Source organism: Girardinichthys multiradiatus, chromosome 22 (assembly GCF_021462225.1).
Source record: "Girardinichthys multiradiatus isolate DD_20200921_A chromosome 22, DD_fGirMul_XY1, whole genome shotgun sequence".
Taxonomy (NCBI): domain Eukaryota; kingdom Metazoa; phylum Chordata; class Actinopteri; order Cyprinodontiformes; family Goodeidae; genus Girardinichthys; species Girardinichthys multiradiatus.
Window position 1 is genome coordinate 40,129,666 of NC_061814.1, and position 22,888 is coordinate 40,152,553.

A 22,888-nucleotide genomic window follows, 5' to 3' on the forward strand; every position below is an offset into this window, starting at 1 on the left:
ATTTCAGATTCTAGGAATTTAGGTTTAGCCTGTGAACACACTGAAGAACAGAAAACAATTCTACACAATGCCTTTTCAAAATTAAAACAGCAGAAGGGCTAGTTGCTAGTTGGAATTTACCAAGAAAGGCAAACTATTAAAACATGCTCCAAATCACAGGTAAATATGTAGTGCACGAATTGTTTTACTGTTAATTAATGTGGCATATAATCTCATATTGTGTTTTGACACCCCATACCTTAACTACCAGTCTGGGATTCCAAATAATAGCACAGCGCCCAAATTCACGTTCAAATTGAAAATCTATTTTCAGTCGTTCCAAAAAAACTTTATCAACCATTTTCAATTTGAGACAACAAGGAAAATTTGCTTTAAAAGTTTATGAAATGTTCCAAAATATAGGTTGAAACTAGTTACTTTTGTCAGGTATCCATGTTTTTTTGTTTTGTTTTAAAAATCTGATATTTTTGACTGATTAACCCATTTATTCGATCTTCTAGAACCAGTAATAAAAACAATCAGCTTAAATGAAGTAAAAACGTTTGGTTCTGATTTGGACCATGACTTTCTTTAAGTATGTAATGATATTTTCTAAAAGGTTTTTGTGATTCCTCAATGCTCAACTTAACACCAAGCGCTTTCCCTTCTTGATCTCAGCAGAGTGACTGAATGCACTTTCAAGCTTTTTAAATGCAGTTCAGGTCTCTGCATCACATTCATGCTTTGTTTGGGGGATCAGAACTGGACGAACAACAATCACCATGGAGAATGAATGGCTCCCTTCATACTTTGATTCTGAGGTTATTCAACCGGTGCCCTCTTCATCTCAAGAGAAACTTTATTTGATTTTCTTCTTTCCTGCTGCCTGATTCTGATATTTTTGAAGAGTTGAACCTAATCAAGGCGTTCAACCGTGCATAGTTACCCCAAGCATGTGCCTTCTCTTCCTCTTGTTTTTGCCCCAGTGAATAAATAGAAAGACTCAGTAAAGCTTAGGCTGTGCCTCCATTGCCCAAATCGCTAGCAAAGCTAATATTCTATCTGCTCAACACACCAGTCCACCTTTTTTTAAAGTTAACAGTTTTTGCCGAGGTAGTCAAATTAATTGAAAGTATGCTCTTGTTCTCTTGCCATATTACCTGCATATTTGTTTAAAGATGTCTTTGAGTCCCTGTGCTAACTAAAATCAGACAAATCTCAACATTGCTGTTCATTGCTAAGATTTCCGAAATGGTTCTGGCTTGGCAGCTTGCAGATGTTCTGAATCAATTCATCATTTTTGATGATTTTCAAAATGGCTAGTATACTTGTTTAACTGAAACAGCTATTCATATATCCCTTTTCCATTAGTACCTAATCTATTCTAGTCGGGGTGGGTCGAGTCTGTTTACCACAGATTGTGTCAAAGAATGGCTGTAGAAATGGACCCAAAATGCAGACAGGCAGGCAGCAGCTTGGTGAGTAAAAAAAGTTTAATAAATAACAAAAAAATGAAAACTCACAGCAGGCAGAAGATAGCAGAAGCAAGCATGAACATGGGAAGGATACTAACTAGAGGATGTGTGAGAATAAGCTAACACTACCTAATGCTAGCTTGCTATAATAATGCTCTTATACACAAGAAGCCCAACATAAAGCGACTTAACAGTTGAAAATATCAATTCTTGAAATATGTTGTGACTAGCGATGCCGCCCCTACCCAATAAGTGAGTTTTTAGTGTTTAGTCTATTAGTAACTTGGTTACTTGGTACCAGCCCCTCCTTGGCTGAGGTTGCAAACGAGCCACGTCAGGCTGAAAATTCGATGTCAGAAGCCTTTCTTTGCTTCGAACTTTTTCTACTTCGATAAAATTGGAAGTGGTTCAACCAAGTGAACATATTTATGGGCAACTACTGTTGAGCAATGGGAAGAAGAGTGGCCTCAACTCAGCCACTGCATTGCTGATGAATAATTGTGTTTTGTGACTTTAAGCATCTCTCGCTAGTCAACCCATCGGTGGCAAGCTTACTATGTTCTGAAAGTAATGCCCTTATCTCCTTCATGAAGACAATAAATAAAATATCTAGTTAGCATCAATGTGCTCTGCTTGTATTTTTTTGCTCACTGTCTCATGTAGCAGTTATGTGTTATACGTATGCTTAAGTTGTGTGTCTGTTTTTTTTGTACCACACTCTCTCTCATCCACATGCAAAGGGTATTCTTCCACCTGTCTTAATTTGGACCCTCCAAGCTTCCATGCTTCTGCACCCTAATCTGTTGAAGGAGAGGGTGTCTTCCTTTGCTTATTGTAAAAAGTTTATATTTTTCTGCTGTCAGTAATTAAAACGTTGTGACAAATGTTTATTTTATCTGTGCATACACTGGAGTCAATAGTACAACCCGAGCATTTATCGTTTACATTTTTGTGCCTTGATTGCTTATTTTTAGGAATAGGTAAATAAGGTATTTTTTTTACTGGGTGGAGTCATCACACAAATGATGCTATTCTCAGATGTGCCAGTGCAGAAGAACCGTACTCTTTAGTGACAGCACTTTTATATAAATTAATTCTGTGCCATATTGGTATCTGTATTTTCTGATCCTGAGCTAGAGTTTAATGGAATTAAATTAGTTTTAACCAACTACTTCATGGGTTATAATTCTGTTGACCAAATCATACTAAATCAAAAGTGATTTATCAAACTGTGATACATGTTTTGGGTTCAGGGCTAGAAGGGCAACAAGAATATTTTATTTTTGCAGCAGAACAAAACTGCTGCACACAGCTGAGATGTGAGTTGTGTATAAAAACATGTGCAATACTGAAAGTTGCATCTTGTTGCTCCAGAGTTGGATGCAGTTTGTTGCACAGGAAGCTGAACATTTGTTCAGACATCCTGAAGCTCTGCAACCACTGCACGTTTGTGAAACCAGGAACAATAACATCCCACCACTGGGAGGCTCGAGTGATGGCCCAGACCGAATGACTGTGGTGATACATTTACACCAGGACAGCCGTCTGACACACACAGCATATATTTACAATAACAAAAATCTTCAGCCATTAACTTATTGAACACTGGGCTTATTGTGTATATGACCACTGTAGCAAGCTGGCAGTGGGTACAATTAGCTTACCCTCAAACATCTAGCTAGTACCCTTCGGTCTGATACCGCTCTATTCCCACACTCTCCTCTACTTATTCAGAGTGTTTCGTCTTGCCACCCACTGCTTTTTTTTTTTTACTTTGAGTCTGACAAAAAGCCATAGACTGAGTGGCAGGTTTACCATTGCTTCCATGTCTTCCATTGTTCCAATGTGCTTGTGTCGCAAACAAATCACGTCATGTTAGTTTTTGGTCTCTGGGGTCTCCTTGCTATGACACACATCGAGATGGTGCGCAAATGTAGTGGAGAACGACCCGAACCGTGTAGAGTAGAGCAGCGTCGAGTCGAGTCAAGCCGAATAGGTACATTATGCTTGATAGATAAGATGCCAGGTGGATGTACCCAGGTCTGCCTTGGAGCGGTTTTCTTCATATTTGTCTTAGCAATCCTTTTCTGCAGCTTCTTCTATGTTTAGGTCTCCCTCCACTTCTCTTGCCTACAGTATGCCACAAGATCCTGTTTTTGGGCCCTTAATAGTTCTATTATATTTCCTTCCTCTTAAGCACAGTATGTTCAAAGACATTTATTATTACTGCTTTGCAGATGATATTAGTTTACATCACTTTTAACCCACCTGATGTTTAAAAGCAACAAATGTTGGTACAGATACTTTGACTCTATTAGAGGTAGGATGGCTAAGAACATTAATCAGTTTGACAAATATTAAACTGAAGTCCTTACTGTGGCCCCCAGCAGATTTTTGCCTACTGTGATAAAACTCATTTTGCCACATTTGCTAGATCTTTTGTTAAAGATCTTGGCATAACTTTTAACGTATCCTTCTCAATCTAAATGGTAAATCTCGGATTTGTTCTGATTTAACATGTTGACTTCCACTGTGTCACATTCTAAACTGGAAATTTTACCCCATTTAGGCTTTTCACTCGTTTCCCCGTTTACAGCATCTTCTCAAATTCATTGTTCAAATTCATTGTTAAAATTGTATCATTACTAAGAAATCAATATGTAACTGTAATTGTATTGAGGTATTATTTAATCAACTCCCTAAGACTTGCTTTGATGCCTAACTGAAGGAAATGTCACGTAAAACACAAACAACCATAGGAAGTAGCTGGTTGGAGTCTGGCTAAAAAGGCTCCACTTAAGAGCAGTTAAGCCACAGCAGGCAGGCTGTTTGCATATTGAAGTAGTCTAAGTGGGGTTGTAGTAAAAGCTACAATCTATATTCTATTGAAGAGACAAATTTAGGTTTCCTTAGATTAGATTCTGAGTTGACTCAAGAGTTATTAAAAAAACATTTTACAACGACCTGGTTTGCCAGTAGAAGCTGTTACAACTAAAGCTAATTTCAATGAGCACAACTCATATGTTTCATAAATATTTTAATTACTAGAAGCAAGTCTCTGATCAGACTATCGTTGCAACAGACATAAATATCTACAGTTTCAACTGAAATGTAAGTGAATTACTGTTACATCACAGCTATCAAGCTGTGTTCATTTTTTTGCAAGTCAAAAGGTAATTTCTTTCGACCTTGCATTCTCATTGTTCTCAGGTTTGGGCCTACCAGTGTTATGCTGATAAGATCCAGCTGCATCTGTCATTCAAATTAGGTGGAACCAGTCGTTTACAGAGTCCTCCATAAAACGTTTTCTATTATCTTTAATGCATCATCAAAAGTTATCCTAATCAATTGTGTTTTGTGGAGCAGGAGAGGCCACAGATAATGTCTACATTGTCATTGTAGAACCACTAACTAACTAAAACTGTCACCTAAAAATATACATTCTCATCCAGAGAAAAGATACATTTACCTATCAACATAAAACAAATCACACCAACTAATTTTTTTTGTAGCAGTGAAATGTGGAAATAACACAATTACCTTTTAGTAGAGTTAATTTAATTTAATTTTTAATTGTGCTTAGGCTTGTAGGTCATGATAGTTTTTGCCATGGCCAAAATCAAGAAATATCCAAAAAAGCATAAGACAAAAACAAAACAAAAATCTGTATGAATTGTTTAAACTTGTAAGGGGAGCCATGGTAAATTTTGCCTTGGCATGGACTGTGTTGCGTCCTCATCCCTCAGCTTTGGGTTGTTCCTTCCCTTAAATTCAAGACTCCCGTTGTTTCATAATCCTAGGCCAAAAACTATTTCCAATGGGGATAACTAATTTGCTGGAGATTGACTGCTTGCTACATCATTTTCCTGTTTTTTCCAGTAAAGAGACATCAGTTTGACATATTTCAGTTAAAAAGGTCTTTTTTTGCCAAGAAAACAATCTGTCTACAGCCAGAGAGCAACAGGCTTTAAGACTGTATGTTTATGGACCCAAGGTCATCATCCATATATTGCCGTGCCATCCTTTTTTTTTTTTTTTTGTGGACGTGACTCAAAAGGTTATTTTAGCTCAAAAAATATAAAAACAATTACTTTCTGAAAATCAACTAATTGTCAATTGTGATTTATTTATGCTTTATGTGATGATATGTGCTCTTTAGGGAGTAAACATACAGTATAAATTCAGAATTGATCACGTCAGATTAGTGGGGAAGCTGTTTGTGTGTTTTTTACTGTTCTATTTTATTACAAAAAAGCAATAGTGCCAAAACAGCATGTGTGAACATTTGGGTTACTCCCATTTCTGAAACAGCTCATCAGTCAACAAGGAAAAACATGTCGATATTTGGACCAATGTTTATGTGCATCAGACCTGAAACGCAGATCAGTGAGGAGACGAGCGTGTCTGCTTCTGGTGTGTGAGCGAGCACATTTCACTGTCAGACCATATGCTCTGCTCGAGCCTGTCTGCCTATAACTTGTGCAAGATCAGAGACGGGAGGTGCTGCTATCAAACTGCAGCTGATATCAGTTTGGTAAGCTTGCAGGATTAATGTCAGTTTGAGGCAGGCATGCTCCACTTCCTGTCGTTGGTTTCAAACAATTGCATCAAGCCAAGTGTAACCGTAGGAACGCTCAAGCTGTGTTTCTGGGAATGTTGCCATGGCCGGGCTGGCGTACGGCTGGCAGGAACACAGAGAAACGTGTTGAAACGATCGCTTTCTCACTCATGCACATTTAATATAGTACTGTAAACGTGTCTGGACCCTTTTATTGAGCCTATTTTATTCATTTTTCTCCCCACTTTCTCTAATTTTTTTTTATTCCCTTCCTCTAAATGAAAGCAAAGCTGTGGAAGCTAAAACCTAAAGTGTCAGCTTTACAGGACTTAACAAAAAGGTCAATATTTAAAAGCGAGGTGGTTGTATCCAGAGTATCAACCAGCCTCAAAAGAAACTGACTCTGAAATATGGCTGATGTCAAGCAGAGGATTTCTGCTGTGCTCACAGTCTGTGATTGAAAAGACACTCTCATTCCCAGGCAGAAAAAACGAAGAGGACATGCTGCTTCTGTAATTACCACACAACTGAGGATTCATCACTCCATGGAGAAGACACACAAAGCTTTTGTTCTTAAGTGTGACTTGGCATAAAAAAGTGTTACCAAAGTCATTAAAAAAGTTTTTTTGTGCTTTATTACCTCTGTTGTTCTGTCTTAGAAATAGCTCTTTAAACCTTGTAACAATCTGCAGAAAGTTAAGCCAATTTCATCTCTTTCTTTAAGCGTATTAAAACAATGGAACTGAGAGCCATAGCTCAGGGTGAAATCTGTTATAGTGGATGCCATTATGAAGATATATCAAAATTTTACCAGTTACACTTTCAAACCAGCTACAGTTGTTTTTATCATATTATTCTTATCTTTTAAAGTCCTTTAATTAGATGCCAGAAAAACTCTCAAAGTGAGCAGAGTTTTTTCCAGCTGTATAGACCAGGAGTTTAACAAAAGAGCAAAGTTCTTAATTCTTATAATAGATTTGATACAATTACAGAAAAAAAGCTTTAGGAACAGTGCACATTCTATGCCAAAGCAAAACACGAATAAACAAGAAGAGTGTTGCTTTCAAAGCAAAACATGAAGACAGAAATGGGGGAAAAATCAAATATCAAAGCTGTTCAAAGTAGGTAGCAGAGGCTGTATTTTCTTTAGAAACTCAGAGATTTAATGTAAATGTGTCTAATTTCATTGCATCTCTGTGCATTGCAAAGTTTAAACACTCTCAAGAGCAAAGACTATGTAGGAGTCCGTCCAGTCTGAATAAAGACCTTTCTGTCCCCACCCAGTTTTTCTGTTTTTAGATACAGACAAGCAGATTTTCTTCACTATTTTTGGCATTTTTGTCAGCTTTATGTGTCTGCTGCTTGCGACTGAGCTCATGATGTGATGTGGTGAGTATAATAAAGGCTAAAATAGCTGCACACCTTAAATGGATTTTTGTAAATATTTGCAAACATGCAGTTAAAAAAGTTGGGTCAGTGTAAGACTTCATGTTTGTAAAAAAGTTAGCAAAAGTTTCTTTTGCTATTGACTTTTACACAAGTTTATTAAAAATGGATTTGCTTATCACTAGCTGTTCCAGACCTTTGAACATTAAGCACAGAATGACAAACAGGTCAAATATACTGTGCAACGAACACCTAAAATAAATACTAAATTCAGCAGGTGTTTAAATAATTTCTGAAGTCTATGTATCAATATCAAAATAATAAATAAATTCTATATGACATTATTATAAACATAAAAGTCAATATTTTATTTTAGCGGAAGTAGGAATAATTGTTTTCCATACAGTGGGAATATCATACCGGCCTTAATCCTTCATAATTAGATCTTTATGAGGCATCAGTGGCACTGCTAACTGGCTAATTAGATAAAAAGACTCAAAAGCCACAGCTGTGACAAACAGGCAGCAAAAGATAAGCCGTAATTCAGTATCTTTATAAGCCTGTCTGCCGGACTGACTGAAGGAGGCCTTTAAATCATATCTTCGTGGCTTACGGTAAAGGGCATGGGAGTCCATCAGAACTTTTCTTTAAGGTGCCAAATATACAAGAGAAGACTGCTCTGCTGGTCTGAGCTCCACACTAAGGAAAGGCTTTTAGGAGCAAACAACAACTCAGTCATCGAACAACAAAATATTTTTTCCAACCTGAGAACGTCTTCCACAATAAAGCCCTTTGACCTGGCCAGCTGGGTCAGAAAGCTTCTCCTGCTATGGCCCATTTTCCTCTCTACCAGGAATATTCGAACATCCTGAAACTTTGGCTCTTCATGCCTGGAAAAACTAGCCTCCTCTGGTTTCGACCTTTTCTTCGGACGGAGCGCAACAGGAGCATAAAACATATCTTTAGAGAAGAGCTGCACCTCTGGGAATTCCCGCTGTTGTGATCTTTTTTTGTTGTTGTGTGCAGCTTCTGTCGGGGAATAACGCCCACTTTGGTCATGGCACAGTTGGTTATTTATGACTCGTTGCTCTCTGGGACATGGTTTCAGTTGAAACAAAGCTGCTGAGAGCCAGACTGAAAAGGGTTCTGGCAACAGGTGTTGAGGATTTGGTGTTTACCAAAAAAAGCACCTGCCAAGATTGACTGATTATAATACCAGAGGGGGAGAAAACATAAAAACATTCTGTTGGTACAAAGTTGTACTTTTCCAGTGAAAGCTGTCTTGTAAGTAGCAAGTACAGTGCCATGAAAAAGTATTTGCCCCCTAAAAGAATTCCATTGTTTTTGCTATTTTGTCAGACCTTAAATGTTTCAAATAATCAACGAAATTTTAAAATAAGACAAAGGTAACTTTGGCAAATATAAAAAGCTGTTTTTAAAATGGTGAATTTATTTAGGGATGCACAGTGGCACAGTTGGTAGCACTGTTGCCTTGCAGCGAGAAGGTCCTGTGTTTGAGTCCCAGCCATAGGGTCTTTCTGCTCATGCATGTGTGGATTCTCTCTGGGTACTCCAGCTTCCTCTCACAGTCCAAAAACATGACTCTTAGGGTAATTGGTTTCTCTAAATTGCCTTTAGATATGAATGGGTGTGTATGTGGTTTGTTCTGTGTGTCTCTGTGTTGCACCAGCTCCCCCATGACCCTGTATGGAGGAAGAGGGTATAGATGGACGGATAATTGTATTTATATTAATTAGCTGCAATGTTTTGCATGTTTTTGACGCAAAAAGGACTGATTACTGCCACACCTACTGAATCAAGAAATCACTTTAACAGAGCCAGTCTGACAACGTGAAGTAAACGCACAACATCATGCAACAGAATCCCTGACATCAATCCTTTTTGAAAGGTTTACAGAGCTATTTCTAAGGCTTTGGGACCCTAGCGAATCACAATAAGAGACCTTTATGGCAAATGGAGAATCATTGAAACAGTGGTGAACCTTCCTAGAGTGTCTGGCTCACCAAACTTAATCCAAGAGTGCATGATTTACTCATCCAGGAGGTCACAAAAGAACAGAGAACATTTTCTAAAACTTGCGACCTGCCTCAATTAAAGTCAGTGTTCATTATTCAATACAAAAAGGAAGAGACTGAGAAAAAATGGCCTCCATGAGAGAGTTATCAAGTCAAAACCCACGCTGGCCAAAAGGAAAACACAGGCTTGTCTCACATATCTCAAAACATATTTTTGATGATTCCCAAAAATTTATGGTTAATATTCTGTGGGCTGACAAGAAAAAAAGTGGGACTTTTGAAAGGTAAGCATCCAGTTACATCTGACATAGAACTAACAGCAGGTCAGAAAGACCATATAGTCAAACATGGTGTTGTTTCTGTAATGCTCTAGGGCTGCTTTGCTTCTTGAGGACCTGGAGGACTCGTTGTAACTGAACCATGAATTCTGCCTTGCACAATAAATTCCTGAACGGAAATTGCAACCACAAATTACTTTAAATTGAAGCACACTTGGGTTATGCAGCTGGTTGATAAAGCAAATTTAAATGTATATCTCTGAATGTCTAAAAAGAGAAAAATTAGGGTATTTAATTATGGCTTAGTGAGGCTGTGGTGGAACCTCGCTCAAGCTCAGAAACCCTCTAATATAGCTGAATTAAAACAAATACAGTTTTTCACACAAAAGCAGGTTAGTTTTTGTGTTTTTTACCAAAATAAATGCAATTACCATTCAAAAACTGCATTTTGTATTTACTTAGGGTATTTTTATTTCAAACATTTAAATGTGACAAAAAAGCAAAAACAGAAGAAATTTGTTGTCTGATCCAGAGGCTATAAAACTGCTTAGAAGTTTTCATGGAGTTGTAAAACATCTGTTGGCAGAAGCAAACGTCCCCCCAGGGAGACGACTGAATTCCGGTCACCTTACGAACCCCATCACAGCTGTCCTGCCATGTCCGGTTCGTCCCGCCACTCACCATCTCATTATGTCCGGACCAAGTCTGTGCCATCTGCTGTCCGGCTTTAATTAGCTCTCTGCCTAAGATGACAGTCTTTGTGTGCGTTTCCCCAGAGGGGCCCACCACTCACACACAGCCTTTTCACACTCACAGGTACTGCGTGTGCAAGCTGTTGATGATTAGTAGCATTTACCAGCGGGAATGTGACTGTAAGCGCTGTGGTCAGGAACACGGACTGAAAAAAGATTTGCGATGCAAGACCCATTGATCAGTTTAATTTCCAAAGAGGTAATTACAACAAGAGACATTTTGCTACTGAGAATAACAATACAAAGCAGAAGGTCTTGATGTGTTTCAGCTGTAATTATGTGCAAGATGCTTCTGCTTCAGATGCACATGTGAAAATTAGTTGTTTTTTTTGGCACAGAATAAAACCTTTACAGACCTTGATTCTTCATCCAATTAGGGTGGCCTTGTTCTGTTCCTCACCCTAATAAGCACACCTTGCTTTCCTCTGACAGGAATTATTACACGACTCTCATTAGTGCAGAGTGCCGGGGGTTAATGGATGTCAGAGGACAGACACGACTAATTGGTGGACTGTTTACCCCTCCAATCAGTCAGCAGTAGATGAGGGTGCTGGCCCCTATCCAAAATGAAACCAAGACAATTCTGCAATCTTTCAGACAAATAGTGCCTACAAAGACTGCAGCTATCTCTGCAAAGGTTCTTGACATAGTTCTTACCTGATGTTTGCACCTGCTCAGTGCTAATAGCCTGCAGGGTGTTAAATACTGAGTTTAGAGTTTCTCTTTGGTAATAGTCTGATCCTATAACACAATGTTGGAGCATGCATATAGAGAGATCTTCATTCCTCTTGGCACAATCTCTCTGCATAATTCAGAGCCATGGGTTCTCTCTCTGTTTTATTATCCTTCAGTTTTAGGGCAAAGGCCACCTGATTTTTATATAAAACCAGAGTTCATATTGTCATGCACTAACAAGGTTGTCATGGCCTTCAGAAATACACCAGGCCCACAGCATCACAGATGCCCCACTTTACCTAACAGTGAACATTAGGTTTTTTCCATTTATTGCTTCACACAAACCCCGGCTGGAGTGTTTATTACCTAAAAGTTCAGTTTTCATCTCATCTGACCACTTTTTATGGTAGAACAGACATTTTTTTTGCCATACCTTCCAGGTGGTTCTGCAGTCAGAACCAAGGGGGGCCTAACCCACTCAAGACTGTGGAGATCACAGTGGGCATCTGGAGAACACACCTCATACTCCCTCCCCATCCTCAGCAGCACTGTGGATCACTTCTGGTTCCAAGGAACCGTCCTTTGTCGGGACCTGAGGTTGTCCTCACACCTAGATGCTGTTCAGAAAAAGGCCCAGCAGAGACTGTACTTCCTGCCGCAGCTGAAGAAGTACAACTTTCCATAGGAGCCGCTGGTCATTTCCTACACAGCCATTGTTCTGTCTGTCCTGTGTTCGTCCATCACTGTGCAGTTTGATTCAAAACAGGACAGGTCCAGACTACAATGAACAGTTTGGTCTGCAAAGAGGATCATCAGGCTGACCTTCTCACCATGCAGGACTTGTACAAGTCTAGGTTCAGATAAAGGGCAGCTAACATCTCTGCAGACCCCACACATCCTGGTCACAAACTGTTTAAACTTCAGGTCAGCGCTACAGAGCGCTATTTGTAAAAATCAGCTGCCATAGACACAGTTTCTTCCCCCCAGGCTGTTTCTCTGGTGAACACTTAACAGATTGATACCAATCATATTTGCACCAATTCAACCATGGCCTTTTATTTTGTAAAGACACTGTATATGTACATATATACCAAAAAAATGCTTTTGTTTATATTTCCCTTTTTATATATGCATTTTTAAAAAATTTTCATTGAGCAACGTGAACTGAACTCAGATATCTTGCTAGCGAATAAAGCTGATTCTGATTCTGAAACAACCTGTTGGCATTTAGATTGGGTATAATGGTTGTTATAAGGCCTTGGTGACCCTAAGGAGTTTTACGGCTCTGTGCAGATTGGCAAGATAAACTTGGGTCCACCTCCATTTTATCACAGTTCCAGTTGTGTAAAAACGTTTATCCAGTGCCGAGTAACTACTTTCTGTTTCAATTCCCAGACCTATGAAAATCAATACATATCTACCTTGCCTCAATATCATGTTCTTTTGTCTTTCCAGCTTTGAAGAGTTATGTGCTTTTTCTGCGCTGCTATGTTCTCTCTTGATTTGTTTGAGTTCATTCAGGTTTATTAGATTTCATTCTTGTGTTTAGATTACATTCAGGAATTCCTGAGTTTCATGTTTTAGTTTGTATTTCCTTATTGATCTAGTTCCTCCCTGTTTATGTTCTTTAGCTCCTTGTTTACTACTTATATTCCTGTATATTGAGTTGTTTTATTTCTTGCTCATCTGTGTTAATCAGCCTCCCTCCATTAGTTCAGCATCACCAGTTGCCTCATATTCCTCCTGATTAGTTCCCCTGGTTCATTGCTCCATTCTCCAACCAATCTCAGTATTTATACTCTCAGATTATCATTGTTTTCCACCGGTTCCTCCTGTTAAATATCCTGCTTGCTACCCATTTATGCCTTTCATTTATTTCCTATCCAAGTTATGTTACCTGCCTGATCCTTGTAAGTTTTCATGTTTTTATATCATTATTAAAAAACATTTCAACTCAACAGGAAGTTCAAGAAGAGAGACAACTCACACATTAGGCTGACATGAACAAAACAGTCACTTGTCAAGAAAGAGACAAGGTGAGGATCTGACAAAGAAAACTGGAAATGCTCTCCCCACATGGGGACATGAAGTAAAACAAAACCACATATTCAACGAACCTTAGGCAGACTTTGAGAAGCTGACGTTAAATTCAACCTGATTTGGCTCCTCACACTATTGTACGGACATGTAAATGTGGTTATTTGAGCTATAACAGGTAAATCTTGTGAAAAGTAGGTCAATTACATTTACACAATGATGTTGACAAGTAGTGCTGTTAAACATACCTTTTAAATAAACCTTTAAAAGTTATGTCACAAGACATTTAAGGTGATTAGGTGACGGAAAACTATAAATGCTTTTGAGCTACTACCTGTCATGTCCAGGCTTGTAGCTCACTATAGTTATATTTATTTCTATGTCCGACATTAATAAAAATAATGTAAAAAAAAAAGCAAGCGCAAGGCAGCTAAAAACACTGGCTGAGGTTGCCGAAGAGTAATGATGTTATGTTGAGAACACCAAACTCTTCCTTTGGTGCAGGACACAATGTCCGAATTAAACAAAACTAGTAATAGCTAAGTTTTTAGCTCAAAAGTGAAGATTAGAAATATAACATTTTCAATGAGGAGAACAGTGACAGGAGGAAGGTTATCTAAGTGCATTATCTTACAGACCTAACCAACCTGCACCAATGGGAGGGATTTAAAAGCACTTGTGAGCCAAGTCTGTGTGTAATCCAAACAATACAACAATATTACAGCTATCAAAATGTTAATTCAAAGACACAGTCCGTCACACCACCCATGACTATAAGTCGGTGTACAGTTCGTTTTCTCACATCATTTCACTCTAAAATGTAATGTCATGCTAATGCAACACAAGTGATGGATTGGAACAGAAGTTTGAATACTCAGACAACATCGGCATTCCAACGTTTGGCAAAACATGGAGAAAAAACATGCTGCTGCTACAGCTAATTTTTCCTGACGAAACAAAATTCCCTCACCTGATGAGATTTATGATCTTTGTAGCTGATGTGCTCTCTAAATCCTTTTTCTGTCATAAATATGCTTCCACTAATCCATCTGACGTATTCCTGTTGAAAAGAGGCAATTACCAATGCAATGTCACCTTAATGTAAGAGGAAGATCGTCATATTTAACAGAAATAAAGGCTTACAAACATCGGTTTCTGTGTAGTTAATCTATATAATGTGCTTCACTTAGTGAATAGAGTTGCTGAAATAAACAAACTTTTCAATAGTAATCTAATTTATCGAAAGGCTAAATTTGATTAGTTTACAGATTTAATTTTTTTCTGCCCCTAAAACTTTATTATTAGAATAATGTGTGGCACTCTTTTAACTTAGATTGAGGCAATCTTGGTGGGGGGAAACTACAGCAACGCTTTCCCCAGTGCTGCATGCAACCAAAGAAACCTCTAGTTACTTCATCATTTCTCTTGCATCTAATTTAAAGGACTTTGAATTGTGTCAACATTTCTAATGACTTTGAAACTGTGTATACCATGAAGTCTGACTTGCATATTTACCCAAACCCTTCAGCAAATGAAGGGAAAGTGCTTGCATCAACACCGCACAGACAAGTTTAAAGCTTGCAGCTTGCATTACTAGTTTTTTTTTCCACTATTCAACAATGAAACGGCAAGGGACAAAAAGGTCTAGCAAGCAGTTTTGATCACGACCCTGTTCAGAGCATTTTTCCTAATCTCTCCCCTGCCCCATTTTGATTTCTGACTGTAATTTGGTGTTCCAGCTGTGTGTGTGCGTGCGCAGCTGGTGTGTGTGTGTGTGTGTGCGCGTGTGTGTGTGTGTGTGTGTGTGTGTGTGTGTGTGTGTGTGTGTGTGTGTGTGTGTGTGTGTGTGTGTGTGTGTGTGTGTGTGTGTGTTTTGTTTTACTTCTTTCTGCTCCCCCTGCGGTTCTGACCTACATGCTGACCCTTTATATAATAATCTCATTCATTATTGTGCAGAAATTGCAAAAACATCCAGATCTGATGTTCTCATAGCTTGGGTTTGGTACTATAAATTACAGCTTTATTGTTATATTTTTATTCCAAGGAGTAAGACTTTGGTCAAATCTAACCTCTAACCCTATTTCTTCCCAGTCGTTATTAGCCATAATCTAAATGAGTAGTGCATCTTAATTGTTTCTGTTGCCTAAGGAAAAGTGAAATTCTACGTGAAAATGTTCAGCAATATACACTTACAACTCTAAATATTTTCTTAGTTAGCATATTGTTATTTATGTCTTTGTAACAACAATAAGGTCTAGTAAGTGCCCTCAGGTTATGTTTATCATATTCAAGCATTAAACCAATAAAAAAAACTGTCATTCATTTTAAAACATTTTGCAGTCACAAGCATATTATGTTTAAGTTGATGCATGCATTTTAATGGGTTTAATGCTCTTGTCAATTATTAAATTTATCCTCCTTGCTGCAATTAACAATGTGTTATATGTTTTTTCTTTCCCACAGAAGGTACCCCTGGCCATGTACTTTTGAGTTTAGCTGTGTCTCTTTCTTAGACAGAGTTATTATTACCTTTGTCTGTTCTCTTTGACTTTCTTACCAACAGAAAGTACTCCTGGCCAAGTGATTTTGTGTTTAGTTTTTTTTTATGGGTGGAGTCACTGTTGGGACTGCCACTGCCATTAAATTTGTGTAATCTCCTCGTACTACACTACCATAGAAGGTACTCCTTGCTCAGTGATTCTCCATAGCTGTGTGTTTTTCCTGGATAGAGTCACCAAAAGAGTTATTGCTGCCATTAACGTTGTGATCCTGCTCTGCTGTTCTTTTTCAGAGAAAGTATACATGGTCCAGGCCTTCTTTTTTTAGCTGCATCTTATTCCTGGACAAAGAAATTGATGCAGCTACCACTAACATTAACTTTGTGTACACTACTTGGTTTCCTGGCTCAGTGCTTCTTTTGTTTTTTGTGTCTGTTTCCTGTTCCTTTAACCCTCAGCCAGTCGTGGCAGATGGGCATTTACACTGAGGCTGGTTCTGCTGGAGTATTCTTCATGTTAAAAACAAGCGGTTCTTCTCAGATGTTTCTCCAGATGAGATATGACAGCAAAATCCAATAACTCAGTGTAATCAGACGGGCTTCCTTAGAAAATGTTATTTGCATTTTAGGCTCAACTGAATTTAATTGAACAACTGAATATTAACTGAATATTAAAATTTGGACTGTAAATGGATCTAAATCTGACTTCATTTGGTCATTTATTGCCAATAATGTACCACCATTGTGGGTTGTTGAATTGCAGTATATCAACCAGTATATCTTTCAATGTGTCAAGAATATCATCTTGGAGAGGACCCAAGTGCAGATAGGCAGCCAGCAGCAAAATGTGGAGTTGAAATATTTAAGAACAATTAAAACGTACATTCTGGCATGTGATGATCACAAGCAAGCATAAACATGAGCAGGCATGGCATGAGCAAACAGTATTCTCCAGCGACGAGTAAACAGCACAGAACAGTTAATATAGTGGACAGGCGAAAACAAGGAGACTGATTGGCATGAAGCAGGTGAACTGAGTAAAGCTGATTATCAAGTGACAGTGACTGAGAGTGGAGCCAAATAAAAATGAATGGAGCTGAACAAAGATACTGGAAATAATCTAACATAGAATACTAACAGTAATAACTCAAAATATAAAGAAGACAAGAATGAACTACAAAGATAAATTTAAGAAATATACAAACATGAGACACGCCTAACAAGTCTGAGCACAGAGAAGTAAACTGATATAGCAAAAATAACTGAATATGGTAAAACCTGATAGCATAACACAGAAAGAAAAATACTGAAAAACACAAACCCAAATGAAAAATAGAACCCACACCTCTAGATCATGACAAGGTGTTTGTCATCTATCACCTGTTTTTATTGCCCCTTAATGCCTAATTTATGCAGATTATTGCTGGCATCTGTCATGCACATCCCCCAATCCTCCTTTTTATAACTTTCCACTCGCAGGATCGGTGCCCACCAAACGGGAAGTGCACTTGAGCCTGACAGCATGTTTGGTTTCATATTAGCTTGTATAGCTGAACGTAACCACTGAGTTAGTTTTTATTATTTTTTTTAATCTTTTGACTTAATCTTCAAAAATTGCCAAAAATGAATGTTCATATGGTCAAATTGTGTGGCTGGAGTTATATTTAAGGGAAGCACTTCCTCAAAATTGTTCTTTTGTTACCACAAATTGAATGAAAGCTGGTTTTTCTCATTTTAAAATGAGAACTGCACTTAGTACTATGTGCCTGATGTAAAAGCATTGAAGGCAACATCATTCATGTTGATATTTGCTCTCAAAAGAACTTACGTTCAGCCATAACTTTGGCCTTTGAGTACACAGGGATAGGATAATTCAGGAACTAGGGTATGTGCAGGTTTAGTGCTAGAAAATGACATTTGGTCTTTATTGTATTATTTATTACTCATCAGTAAAGTACAATTATCTTGATGTGAGATGGGATGTAGTGGGCTAGTGGTTTGAGAGCATGTTATTTACCACAGCCTGCCACTCTGGCTCCCTGAGCAAGACCCTTAGGCCCTGAATGCCCCGGGGTGCCACACAATGGCAGCCCACTGCTCCCTAAATGCAGATTAAATTAAATGCAGAGGACAATTTCTCCATTGTGAGATAAATTCAGTCTCTCTCTCTCTCATCTTTTCATTTCCCAACTGGTTCTTGATCAGAAATACTGCTATTTTTAGAGCTCACTTGTGGATTGGCTTTGGGAATTTTTGATCACTGTAATAATCTATTAAACACACTGGCAACCCATTTTTAAAATAAAAATATTCCAAAATGTAACTGAAAATGTCTTTTTAAAATAAGTTACACAAGACGGTAGCAATGTTAAACTGTGTTATCCTGTATTATCAAATCTGAAGTGTGTTTGTTCACTACAGAAGTAAAAAATATTTCTTGGAAGCTGATTAGAAATGTAATATTTAACCTTAAAGTAAAAAATTATACATTTAAATTTCCTTACATTAAATAAGCCCTGAGCTGGGATGTGTAAACATATCTCCCCTATTGTGACACATTTGGTTTCTTGTAAGTTTTAATATAGAATATTTTTCAGGAAGTTCGAGCTTCCCTTTTGTTGATGCCGGAAGACGGTTAATAGGGAAATGTTCATCTGTGTTTTAGTTACAGTTCCAGCACATTCCGTATTTATGTATGATGAAGAATGAAAGTGGGTGTGCATCTCCATTCTAAGGCACTCTCGCTGTGAATACTTTTCCCACATCGCTCAGAAGCACACTGCTGCTCAGAGGTTCCCTGCGGTGACAGACATGAACCTGCCGTCCAGAGAAGAGTGTGAAGGATGGGACCAGGTGAAATTGGCCCTTTTTATGTGCAAGGTGGGTTCAAGAGGAACGACAAGAAACATTTCAGTAGGAGGCAAGAAGCTGATGGCGAGAACCTATTTTCCTCAACATTTAAAAGATCAGGGATTCATGTTGTGGCTCAGGTGACTGACATGAAGTGTTGCTGAATTAAATTCTCTGTGTTTACCATCAGAATAACATGCAAGACTGTGCTGCAACTGTGACCAGATTAAAAATTGATGGACTCAGATTTCTGGTGAGTCAGAATATAAATATTTTTTTATATTTTTCTAGCTTTAATTCTGCAGAAATAATGGTTTTATCTCACAGGCGATTACATTCAGGGCAGTAGTGTTGTTCACCTTGTTTTTCTAGCATAAAACTGGCAAATCGTCCCAAGACATTATTCAAATCAGGATTATGGTATTAAAACAGCAAAATAATTGTTTTTTGCAGTACAAAAGAAAACAAACAGCTGAACCTACTATAGCACATTTTCATTCCACTTCTTTGTTTATGTGTGTATTTCCCTATTTGTTTAATTACTTAAATATTTCTTCACAAACCAGAAGAGCACAGTTTACCATCAATGTGAATCCAAACAAGTAGAGAAACAGAGACAGTACAAGAAATGGGCATGACTGATTTGAACACAGTTGCTTGCTTTACTTCCCACAGTTTGGCCTTCCTCATACAGAAGTCAGTAAATCTGTTGTAACTTCTGCTTTGAGAATAACTCTCAGGCCTTTTGTTCCATTTATTTTCATTGTGTGTTTCTGATAAATAATTTCAGCTAAAACTTTGGACTGGGGATAAAAATTAAGAACTGAAAGAAACTAACTGTGATGTACTAGGACCCCACAACTAAGATCGGTTTGCCATCCCAGTAAAAGTGCCTGTTAAGCAAACAGCAGAACTCCTTATTCAATACTCTGTAGTAACCTTTCTTTGTAATTTATAACTCCAAGGGCATATCTCTACCAAATTTTAACTTCTTTGCACAACAGCTCAAGCTCAGTCAGACTGGATGGAGAGTAACTGTGAACATCAATTGCTAAGTCTTGCTACAGATATTCAATTAGAATTACAGGGGTTGGACAATGAAACTGAAACACCTGGTTTTAGACCACAATAATTTATTAGTATGGTGTAGGGCCTCCTTTTGCGGCCAATACAGCATCAATTTGTCTTGGGAATGACATATACAAGTCCTGCACAGTGGTCAGAGAGATTTTAAGCCATTCTTCTTGCAGGATAGTGGCCAGGTCACTACGTGATACTGGTGGAGGAAAACGTTTCCTGACTCGCTCCTCCAAAACAACCCAAAGTGGCTCAATAATATTTAGATCTGGTGACTGTGCAGGCCATGGGAGATGTTCAACTTCACTTTCATGTTCATCAAACCAATCTTTCACCAGTCTTGCTGTGTGTATTGGTGCATTGTCATCCTGATACATGGCACCGCCTTCAGGATACAATGTTTGAACCATTGGATGCACATGGTCCTCAAGAATGGTTCGGTAGTCCTTGGCAGTGATGCGCCCATCTAGCACAAGTATTGGGCCAAGGTAATGCCATGATATGGCAGCCCAAACCATCACTGATCCACCCCCATGCTTTACTCTGGGCATGCAACAGTCTGGGTGGTACGCTTCTTTGGGACTTCTCCACACCGTAACTCTCCCGGATGTGGGGAAAACAGTAAAGGTGGACTCATCAGAGAACAATACATGTTTCACATTGTCCACAGCCCAAGATTTGCGCTCCTTGCACCATTTAAACCGACGTTTGGCATTGGCATGAGTGACCAAAGGTTTGGCTATAGCAGCCCGGCCGTGTATATTGACCCTGTGGAGCTCCCGACGGACAGTTCTGGTGGAAACAGGAGAGTTGAGGTGCACATTTAATTCTGCTGTGATTTGGGCAGCCGTGATTTTATGTTTTTTGGATACAATCCAGGTTAGCACCCGAACATCCCTTTCAGACAGCTTCCTCTTGCGTCCACAGTTAATCCTGTTGGATGTGGTTCGTCCTTCTTGGTGGTATGCTGACATTACCCTGGAGACCGTAGCTCTTGATACATCACAAAGACTTGCTGTCTTGGTCACAGATGTGCCAGCAAGACGTGCACCAACAATTTGTCTTCTTTTGAACTCTGGTATGTCACCCATAATGTTGTGTGCATTTCAATATTTTGAGTAAAACTGTGCTCTTACCCTGCTAATTGAACCTTCACACTCTGCTCTTACTGGTGCAATGTGCAATCAATGAAGATTGGCTACCAGGCTGGTCCAGTTTAGCCACGAAACCTCCCACACTAAAATGACAGGTGTTTCAGTTTCATTGTCCAACCCCTGTAGGTCTGGACTTTGACTAGGTCAATCTAACCATTCCAGCAAACCATTCCATTTTAGCTCTGGCTGTATGTTTACTACCATCTTGAGTTTTATCTTCTCCCAGGATTGCCCTGTTATTACCTCCATTCATATTCCCATCAACTCTATCCAGCTTGCTCTCCTTGCTCAGGAAACACATCCTCACAGCATGACGCTGCCAGTGCCATGTTTTATAATGAAGGTGGTGTGTTCAGAGTGATGTGCAGAATTGTGACATGCATGACTAATACTCTTGATAGATTTTACCACCCGAGCTCCTTCAGAAAACTACGTGGATCTCTTGACTGCTTCTCTGATCAATGCTCTCCTTCCTCAGCCAGTCAGTTTAGGTGGACGGCCCTGTCTTGGTAGCTTTGCAATTGTGAGTTACTCTTTCCATTTTTGAATTATGGATTCAACATGTTCCCCAACACCACAGTTCTCAAACAGGGGGAGAAATACCAACCAGGGTACTTGGGTGAGTTTAGCGGTACTTGCAAAAGAAAGTCCAAGTCTGAAAAACTGTCCTATGCATATTATTGTGTTCAATCAGTAAAAAGCTAGCTAATATGAGCATTACAAGCAAATGAAGGTGTATTTATTTGTATCACACATTTCATGAGATACAAACCACCACAAGTGCAAATAAATGGCTAATTATGGTCACTATCACTGTGTTCTAAATACAGAGCTGCCATATAAGGTTTTGAGGTCAGGATTAGTGAGACATTTTGATTTTTCCACTTGGAATTTCAACTTCAAGGGAGTTCCTGTTTTTAGCCTTTCACTTCTGAGACCTTTAACCAAACATATTGTGCTAATTGCTATATAATCTGCTTTAAACATCTCCATTTTTATGCTGCTGTTTGTTCACTAATGTTCTTGAATAAACCTCTGGGGCCATCATAGAGCTGTGCTTAAACCTGCATTAAATTCCACACAGGTGGACTCTATTTACAGATCAGAGGCTTTTGAAGTCGGTTGGTGTCACTGGATTTAATTTAGAGGTATCAAAGTAAAAGGGGCTGATTTCATGTTAGTGTCACTTTTTATAGATTTTTAAATGTAAAATAATTTATTTATCTATCACATCACATTAAATCTGAATAAAACAGATTGATGTTTGTGGTTATGGCCTTACAAAATGCCCCCAAAAAAAGTTAAAAAAGAATGAATAATTTTGCAAGGCACTATATATATACTACCTGCCACTTTAATACATAGAACGAATAGATATAAATAAGGTGAAACATATATGCGTTGGGAGTACTGTGTATTTATAGGTTTTTATTGTAGAGTTTTATTGGTGATGGGAGGAAGGATCTTCTCAAATTATTTACTCACCTTGAGCGAAGTTTTATATCTCACAGGCTGAGACTCAACAGGGAACATGATCAGTCAAACAAATTATGAATGTTTCAGAGGAGAGGCTTTGATGTGCAAGGTGCCAGTGCAGAGCTGAAAAATACATATACATACAGCATGTGTACTGGCTGATAGATCCCACATTGAGAGAGATTCAACAGAGCTCTATTAGGCTAAAGTAAACCGCTGCCTGATGTGAACATCTGCACTGCGTATCAGTCTAACTACTTTCAAAGTTACCAAGCGTTTCCTGGTTATACACTCATCGGTTGGTTAATGGTGGACTTTTGTTTACCAAATAAATTTTTCAGCCATGACAGTAGAATGGCTCAGAGGAAGGCAATAATCCAGATTCGAAGCTCTCTCTGAAAACTCTTGGATCGCTTTTTTTGTTTTTCTTTTTTTCAGAGATTGTGCCATCAGTAATCCTGCTTCTTATTTCTAAGACGTTTGTATTGTTCGGCAATAAACAAAACTTAACATAGAGACTCAATTCTTTTAGCTACTGGCCGTTTAGGCTGGAGAAGGAGCTAGGTTTATCTTGCCACCACACACGGTCAGGAAAATTGTAAGAGCGCCAAAAACTCCAAAACTCCCAGTTACAAGTTCTTGTAACAAGCATTAGTTT

The 22,888-nt window shown here is 38.6% G+C and overlaps 2 protein-coding genes across 3 annotated transcripts in view; one reads left to right on the plus strand and one right to left on the minus strand.

Moving 5' to 3' along the window:
• dntt (deoxynucleotidyltransferase, terminal) overlaps positions 1 to 8,456 on the minus strand; it is a 118,898-nt gene extending 110,442 nt beyond the window's left edge. Inside the window, exon 1 of the mRNA XM_047352093.1 lies at positions 8,163 to 8,456. Within this exon, the coding sequence (XP_047208049.1) occupies positions 8,163 to 8,356 (194 nt within the window). The 5' untranslated portion in view covers positions 8,357 to 8,456. The remainder of the gene's footprint in view (positions 1 to 8,162) is intronic.
• A 9,931-nt stretch (positions 8,457 to 18,387) lies between these two features.
• The window catches only part of blnk (B cell linker), a 43,322-nt gene continuing 38,821 nt past the window's right edge, over positions 18,388 to 22,888 (plus strand). The window contains exons 1-2 of one of the 2 annotated variants that reach the window (XM_047350674.1): positions 18,388 to 18,553; positions 18,714 to 18,776. In XM_047350674.1, the coding sequence (XP_047206630.1) occupies positions 18,485 to 18,553; positions 18,714 to 18,776 (132 nt within the window). In that variant the 5' untranslated portion in view covers positions 18,388 to 18,484. The remainder of the gene's footprint in view (positions 18,554 to 18,713; positions 18,777 to 22,888) is intronic. The other variant, XM_047350677.1, reaches the window with a different exon arrangement.